General features: G+C 41.1%; 1 protein-coding gene across 1 annotated transcript; it reads left to right on the top strand.

Annotated features, from left to right (window-relative positions):
- The first annotated feature begins 863 nt into the window (after positions 1–863).
- Positions 864–1902, top strand: LOC116254788 (GATA transcription factor 23-like). The gene is made up of 3 exons (XM_031630362.2): positions 864–1238; positions 1358–1507; positions 1607–1902. Exons 1-3 carry the CDS (start codon positions 1182–1184, stop codon positions 1802–1804), a joined length of 405 nt encoding a protein of 134 aa, XP_031486222.1. The 5' UTR covers positions 864–1181; the 3' UTR covers positions 1805–1902.
- The last annotated feature ends 6657 nt before the right edge of the window (positions 1903–8559 follow it).

The following is an 8559-nucleotide window of genomic DNA, read 5'->3' as shown; positions in this document are numbered from 1 at the left end:
CTCATTTTCTTCGTTTGCCACGTGTCCATCTGACGTGGCCCCTCATTGCTTGGCCTCATGTTGGCCAGTCTCTATTTTACCAGATCGCGTCCTCATTTTGTTCCTTTTTCTCTCATGTGCGTACATTTTAGGGGAATTACTGATGCCCCCCTTGGGAACATTAACGCCTTCCTCTCGGTTCCGCAGGTCTTGTACCGGAAACCGAGTCGGTGCTGATATAGGATTAAACGGAAACCGACTCGGTGCTTAACATTGTTTTTAGCTTGCTTTGGTGCTTAATATATGATTAATGCATGTCCACCAGTAGCATAGCTCACCCACATCATTATTGCGCGGCAGCTCTTTATTTCCAAATAAAGTGAATCAATGACGCACTCTATATCTATATCGCTTTTTTTACTCTTCAACTCGATCAACTATGCTATAGACATTTATTCGTTAACTATAATAAACATGTAAGTACAAACTTAGAACTTCATGAATTAAATGAAAAAAAAGATCAACAAAATTTTCAAGTTTTCAAACGAGAGAAACACAGTTTTAGTAATGAAAAAGCTTCTTCTTTCGTTGCCCTTAGGACTGATTGCGAGAGGTTTGGCTCCATGAACATTTATATGTATTCACTAAAGTGGCTTTTTAGTTCGATTGAAGATTTATCATTGAAATAGACAAGTCCGATTCATTTCGAGGGGTACCGACGACTCAACGCGCGTCTCGGCGGCCGAGACTCGGCTAGCGCCGCCGGTAACTTCTCTCGATCGGTGCGTCTGTGGGAATGGAAACGTCGTGTAAATAAACAAACCAGGCGGGGAGGACAGGAAAACTTTCCATAAAAGGGTGCAGACTCGTAGAGCAGGGCATTTCTTTATAAGAAATTATCTTCCTCGCTTTCTCTCTCCCTTGAAGAAAAGAAAGAATCCTTGCTTGCTCTCGGCCAGTTAGCCTGCCTATAAAAGAGTACGCCTCGCCAGTTCCCTTTCCTCGCTGGTGGCGATGTGATGTTTCTGCTTCTGCGTAAGATCTCCCTCTGCCGATGCACAGTGTCCTTCTCTTACGGGAGCCCTACTTAGATCTCCACCTCTGTTGAGATCTCCCTTGTTGGTGTCCCCTACAGGTTGATCTTCCTCACTCGATCCCCTCACATTCACTTCCCATCTATCTCTGAGTTTGTCTCATCAGAGATGTACCATCCGTTCGATGAACACGGCGCAATAGATCTCAATCTTGATCCTTGTGAGGTTGGTCTCGTCGATTCTTTCTAATATTTTTCTGGGTAGTGATTTTTTTTTTTCTTTCTTTCCCTGTTCTTCTCCTTTTCCTTTTTTAGTCATCTTACTTACTCGTGTTTATTAATCAGGCCTCCGATACTGCCGATTTCAAGGAGAAGATCGTCGTCAGGGAGGAGTGTTGGGGAGAAGACGGCAGGATGAGTGGAGTTTCCAGGGCCTGTGTGGACTGCCAAACTACTAAAACTCCGCTGTGGAGGAGCGGACCTCAAGGGCCTAAGGTTTCATACTTTCCTCCATTCGATCGTTTTCTCGGTCTCTGGTTTCTGAATTCCTTCCCTTTGATTCATCTTCGTGCTGTTCTTTCTTGGTCGTTGCAGTCTCTGTGTAACGCCTGCGGGATCAGGTACCGGAAGAGGAGAAGAGCGGCTGCCCTTGGGTTGGAGAGGGGAGACAAGGAGAAGCAGGGGAGAAGAAAGAAGCTCGGACTCTCGCTGAAGCTCAGGCTGCTAGGGAAGGAGGAAGAAGAGGCCGCCGTCTTGTTGATGGCCCTCTCCTGTGGCTGTGTCTATGCTTGAAACTCTCTCCCTCTTATCTATCTACTCTTTTTGTTGCCAGTCATCATCATGTAACTATCTTCCATGAGTGATATGCAAAAGAATATGAATCTCTGCGACTTTGAGCTCTACGTTTATGGGGAAGAAGGTGGTGTAGGGAGAGGCGGGCCGCCATGATCACCAACTGTTTGTTACTGTAGCTAGCGATCTGTCTCCGCATCGGCGGGCGTGACAGCACCGACACACACTGTGGAGAAGGGCGTCGGAAGATCCCGGTCCCGTTTGGCCCGGAAGAATTTCGCGGGCCAGGAGAGAGCGGGTGTGTCGGTTGAGATCTGGAGTGGGTGTCCCTCCGTAGGGGTCTCTCTACCGGATCCGTGTCTGAAAAGGACCGGACCGGGGGACCCCCGCCGGTCTCCGGCCTGGGCCGGGCCCCCGACTGAGACCCTTTGTGGACCGAGCTCACCACTGTCGGGCCTAGAACCAACCGGGCACCAAATTTCTTGTCGCCAAACTTTGACCAGCGACTCTCTTAGTAGTGTTTGTTAGATTCGTTATTCGAGATCTGCTATTTTATTTGGCCTTAAATTCAATGATGTCAAAGAAGTAAACTCAAAGATCGCTTGGATCTTTTGTGGATTCAGTGAAGATCATAGATGTGTATAATATAGTTTACTCTTAAATTCAATGACGTTAAAGAAGCAAACTTAAAGATCGTCAGATTCCAGTATATATATAAAGCAGATATGTATGTATATATTATTTCTACATATAAGGATTTTAAGTAGGCCCGATTTTGAGAATCAAAAATCATAAATAAAAAATAGGTCAAGCATTTAAAGAGATTTATTGTATTTTTTACAATGTTGATGGTGTTTGCGGGGTCTTCTAAAACTCGCGCTTAGCACATTTAGCAAATATAGAATGTAATTGTTGCCGTTGTAGGGCGCATGTTAGCATGATATTAAGGTACTTTGCATCTTCATATCATACATAATGATATGAAGAAGAGTATGAATTAATGCTAAGAAAGAGTATGAACAATTTGGTTATATATATATATATATGGAGAGAGAGAGAGAGAGAGAGAGAGAGAGAGTCAAAGGCAATTGAAAGGTGGACCCCAAGTGGATCAGTGAGAGAGAGAGAGATTGCAAAAGTGGGGGTGGGTCTGGTCCGCGTCACCTGCAGCCAGGCTCTGAGGCTGCTGTCATTGGCTCAGAAGTGACGCAGCTTTTGCGCCTTCATTGCATTCTGGCTCCATTCGGAGAGTGCTAAGCTCGGTCATTTGGGGCCGAGCCCAGGCAAGGTCTGGCCTCACACGTAAGTCGGTGCGACAAGAAACGGTACCTGGTTTAACAGAATCAGTCGCTCTGTATTCGATTTGGCACTTAGACTGCCGGACTTATGGCTGGGTGAATGAATATTAAGTATGAATATAGATGTTAATATCATATTTATCAACTAAAAGCTAGATATAAGTACTCCGCTTTTTGAAAATAGAAAAAAAAAATCGTGTTTTAGGAACATGCATCTCATAAACAAACACGATATCCTTCGTACTAAGAAGAAAAGAACTCGAGTTATCATGCAAATGTCGTGCTAACAAAATTTCAGTTAACAAATTTTGAGTTGACCATAAGACACTGATTCGAGTTTTGTAGGCTGCTCCATATAACCAAACACAGATACACCCACAAGCAAGACCACTAAACAGAGGTTTTAGATAATGAGTCTCGTGCGGCATATACACGTAGGGATGTCCATATATCCGATTTGAACTTGTTATCCGACCAATCCAATTTGAAAAATCGGACACGGGATTTAGGTTTAGAAATTGGACCGGACATCTGATCGGATTGAGACTCAAATATACATAAATACCGATTGGATTCATATTTAGACAAATATCCAGTATTGAATGCTATGAAATTTTGAAAATTAGCAAAATCCAATTCAAAATTCAGATTCACATATAAATCTAGAAATCAAATTGAGATCAGATTCGAATTGTAAGATCGGATTGCAGATTCGGAATTAGATATGACTTTTCTTTATTTGAATTTTGATACGAATTTGAATATGAACATATGAATATTCTAAAAATCGAATATGATTAAAGATATATCCGATTTGAATCAAACTCATATACACTCCAAGTATCTGTACCCGCGCCTTTGATGCAAAGCCAATTTTTGATGAAATTTAAATTGGTAAAAGAAAGTGAAAAGTCTGACCCCTTATTCACAACAATCAGGTTTTGGGTGTTTCAAGATTTTAAAATTTGGGTGTTCTTCTTAAGTAAAAAAATTAAATCAAGTTTGCAAAATTCATTAAAAAGCTTGAAAACCTAGTTTTCTGAAAACTGGACTAAATGAAGGGTTTTTCTGAACCCAACTTTATCTCTTCCAAGGGAAAAAAAAAAAAAAAAAAACATTGATACTAAGAAAATCCCAATTTTTACAGATTTTACCAAGATTTTGCCGATAAATAAAGCTCCAAATCAGTTTACCAAAATACGGATTCGGGTGCGGATCCGCCTGTCCGAACACAGTAATCATCACGTACCTCTCGTTCGTGCATATGACGTGAAGTCCTTTAAAAATAATATAGAACGGGATAAAGTCATGCCCTTTTCTAAGGTGGGTCCCACACTTTTTATTATTATTACCTCACTCTTTGGCGTCTACTTCTCTTCCTCTCCATTTCCTCTCCTCTGCAATTAATACCTTCACGAGCATACATGTTGCTTTCTTTAATATATTTTCCAGAACATGCACCAAACTACGTGCATTTTCATATATATATATATATATATATATATGTCTGTATATGGAACAAACTAAAGTAGTTGAATAAAGTTTACATGTGTCGTCGTTTATCAGCCTGTGCATTGGAGAATAGTTTCATTCGATGACTTTCTTCAATTTGAGAAGCACAAGTCTAAACTTAGCAAAAGCGGGTGAACTTCGGATATAAATGAATGGGACATATATAATTGTTGATTTGATTTTAGAACTATTTAATCAGATGTACTGAAGAAAGAAATTCTGATACCAATAGCAGGCAGATTTCAATTCAGTATGATCTAATAAAATCCAAGCCAACTGATTTTAACAAATGATGCTGGAATTAAGTCTTGGTTCTATTTCGATTGCATAAGATCTGATTTAGTCAGTGTAATTTGATGGTTGGCCGAGTTGCCAACAGAGGTTGGAGAAATTAGGAATTTAAAAAGTGAGTCGGGGATTAGGCAGAATCTCTAGATCGTCGTCTTCTTGCGTGCTGTTTTTACTCTTGCCAATCATTCTTCTCCTTGTCGTTTTGGCTGTTGAGAACTTGAGGGAACTGTGATCCACTGCTGGTGCAGAGTGAAGACCTTCCTGCTCAAAAACAGGCTTTCCTCTCCCAGAAACTCGGTTTCTCTCTACTGAATTGTTCAGTCACTTTGAGAAAAAGAGGAAACCAGAGAATCTTCACTCCCCGAAAGCAAACTAAAAAACTTTCTATCAGAACTTTCATCCATCCCTAATGCAAAATTGGTAGCTGCAGAGATGCTTGATTGGTGTTTGTGTTCCAAAGAGGTGGAACACGGCGACCAGGATCTCAATCTGTGACCTTGTGAGGTCGGTCTCTCTGGTTTCTTCTTATCTTCTTTCGGTTGGCGATCTTGCTTTCTTTCCTTCTTCCTTTCTTTCCTAATCCCTCTTTCCCTGCGAGAGATCTTTCCTTCTTTTGGGCTTTTTAACAGAGAAGGGTGTTGAGGGTGGTGTTCAGAATGAATGGTGTTTCTAGAGCCTGTGTGGACTGCCAAACTATTAAAACTCCAGTGTGGAGAAGTGGACCTCAAGGCCCTAAGGTGTGTCGTTGCCGCTCATTTTGATTAATTTCTTGTTCTGTGATCCATGAGCTCCTTTCTCTTTGATTGATTTCCTGTGCTGTTCTTGCTTCTTCTGATTATTGTTTGTTGCAGTCTCTGTGTAATGCTTGTGGGATCAGGAAATGGAGAAGAGCAGCTGCTCTTGGCTCTCAAAGGAAGGAGAAAGAGAAGAACGGCAGAAGGAAGAAGAAAGTGGGGTTGTCTTTCAAGCGTAAGCTGTTGGGCACGAAGGAAGAAGAGGCTGCCATTTTGTTGATGGCTCTCTCCTGTGGCTTCTTCTACACTTGACTATCTCGAGTGGGTTTCCATTGGTCTCTTTCCCACCCAAAAACTTACCGGCCATGTCTCCGTCTCTTACCCTTTCGTCCATTGGCGGCACTCTCGCCGGAGAACCTACCAATCTTGATTCTCAATTCCCATCCATTTGCGGCCAACCTTGATTCCCCTCCTCCCCATCCATTGGTGTGCGATTCCTCCTGGACATCAGCCTGCAAAAATCTAATGCTGAGTGCTTTCCAGTAGATTTACAATGACATTTATATTATGTTTTAGATCATCTTTCCAAATGTCTCACTTTTCTGATCTCATTCAATCTTTCCGAGCTCCCACTTAAGGTGTTCGAGAAAACGATTAAGAGGCTTCGTCTAGGACAGGGATGATTCAGGAACAAGCAGGACACAAATAAAAAGATTGTCTAAAGTGTCAACCAAGTGTTACTGACACTTAATCCGCTGTTCGTTTCCACCATTGTTCTATAAGAAAGCCAACGAATCACCCTCAGAGAGAAAACTCTAAACTTCAGCGGATCAGCTGCAGCCTGCCATTCATCAAAACTATGGAAAGGCTAGGAGGAAAAGGTTGGATTTCACCAAGATTTTTCACTTCAGCATCTTCGACGAGCTACTCTCTGCCTGCGGCATTCAGGCGACCTTAACTAGACTTGGGTTCCACTGTGTTGAGAAAGATAAGATGAAATTAAGGGTGAAAATTCGTAACCCATGTGAGAATACGATTCAGAAACTGAAGCATCACCATTGGAGGAAGCTGTTGATGAAGGTGGAAGAAGAAGAGCAGCATCACCAACTGTTATGCACTGTGGCTTTCGATTCCTTCCACTTTTTTTTATTTTTCCTTTGTCTGAGCGATCTTATGTTTCTGTGCATCTTTAATTGCCACCATAAATGCAAAACCCAACCATCTTTTTTGGAGCAGTATGTTAAAGACTGTCGACTGTGGCGCCATTGAAAAGCAACACCATTTCTTCGTGCCCACTTCTTTGTCGCCTCCACGGTTTTTCATGTGGTTGTTCTGTTGATGCACACGCTACTATCATGGAGTCAAGCGCTGCTGTACTAAGTTAATGGCTTGTCTGGCCTTCGATAATGGATGATCTGGTCTGATTCGAAATCTTTTATTTTCCAAGTTAAAAGAGTTACCTGGCCTCAGACTTTTGTCAATGTTAAACTGAAACAGCGTGAAATTTTAGTGCGATCTAAGCATGTGGATCAACGAATTTCATGTTTTGCTCTCAAGAAGGGATGTAAAATTATTCAGATTTGAGTTTGATCTTGCCCACTATTGAATTTGGTTTAGTGGGAATCCATGTAATAGGATTTGGATGTAGATCTTAGTTTTTGAAACAAAATTCAGATTCAACTACATATATATAATGCATATATCTACTAGAGATGAGTACAAACACTCACATTAAATGTTATTCTATTTTACTCTAAAAAAAAAATAACAAACGAAGTTTTTACAAACTTACATTCTTCATTTATTTGTAAAATAAATGCACTACAAAAATTTATAACCTAACTCCACAGATTCGTCGAGCCAACTTGCTGGCTGACTCATTGACGCCATTAACCGATCCAAGTCTGTCACGGGTTTACCAACTATAATTTGTTATTCCATATAAATATCTACCACCAAGGGCAGAGCCAAGGTAGGGCCGGCTTAGGCCTTGACCCCACCTCAATTTTTTTTTGAAAAAAAAGTATATGTAAATTTTAGAAAATTTCACTTGTGATATATAAATTTTTTAAAAAATGATATTTGGGTGTTTGATGAAAGGGACATTGTGTTATTGAAACATATATATTCATGGTATATGCATGATTGAAAGCACCATGATTGTGATTAGGAATGCCTTTATTAACTTTTCCAATCAAACACGATGACTGGTCAAAAGGATTCTGCTCAATTTATTCTTAGTCAACCGATTCTACGTTTGCATGGCATGGCGGGGCCCAACTGGTCAAAGGGTCAGGGTGGGTCTGCAAGGAGTACTCTCAGCTGGTCGATGAACGAGCCATGTGGGTTCGCCAGGTCCATGTGATCCTGCAGCTCTGCTCTGCTGCAAACGGCTCAGTCTCACTGAATCTGAACGCATCTTTCCTGAGTTTCAAATCAATGCATTTTGGGGACCCAATAATGGGAGAGCAGAGCAAGTGGTGTTCAGGAAATGTCCTCAAGATGGCCATTGAAGATTAATCTATTTACAAAATATTGCAGCGAAAGTATCGGCATTTTGTTTACTTATTGTACTTAAAAATGAATGAAAACTATAAAAGTTAAGAGAAAGTGCAAGATTTTGATCGGTTTATCTTTAGAATACTGCAATTAGTTAGCATAAATGCAACTTTTGGGGGAGAATTGAGAATTATAGATAATTACCAATTAAGATTCTTAAAAAGAATATTGTAGATAGTCTCAAGGAGCATATCATAGTTAATTGAGATAGAAACATGTAAAAAGACAGGTCTTTAGTTCAATTCATAGTTTTATTTTTATCGGCGTTCCTTCCGCAGGGACGGATGGAAGGGGGGTGGCAGGCAGGGGCAGAGACAAGGTAGGGTCCGCTTGGACCTTAGACCCACCTCAATTTTTTTCT

This window comes from Nymphaea colorata, chromosome 5 (assembly GCF_008831285.2).
Source record: "Nymphaea colorata isolate Beijing-Zhang1983 chromosome 5, ASM883128v2, whole genome shotgun sequence".
NCBI lineage: Eukaryota > Viridiplantae > Streptophyta > Magnoliopsida > Nymphaeales > Nymphaeaceae > Nymphaea > Nymphaea colorata.
The sequence above is the reverse complement of the archived record's forward strand: the minus strand, read 5'-3'. Positions and strand labels throughout refer to the sequence as shown.

Coding starts and splice junctions, on each gene's coding strand:
- LOC116254788 (XM_031630362.2), top strand. CDS start 1,182: ATGTACCATCCGTTCGATGAACACGGCGCAATAGATCTCAATCTTGAT. Junction 1,239..1,357: donor TCAATCTTGATCCTTGTGAG/GTTGGTCTCGTC, acceptor TTTATTAATCAG/GCCTCCGATACTGCCGATTT. Junction 1,508..1,606: donor GCGGACCTCAAGGGCCTAAG/GTTTCATACTTT, acceptor TGGTCGTTGCAG/TCTCTGTGTAACGCCTGCGG.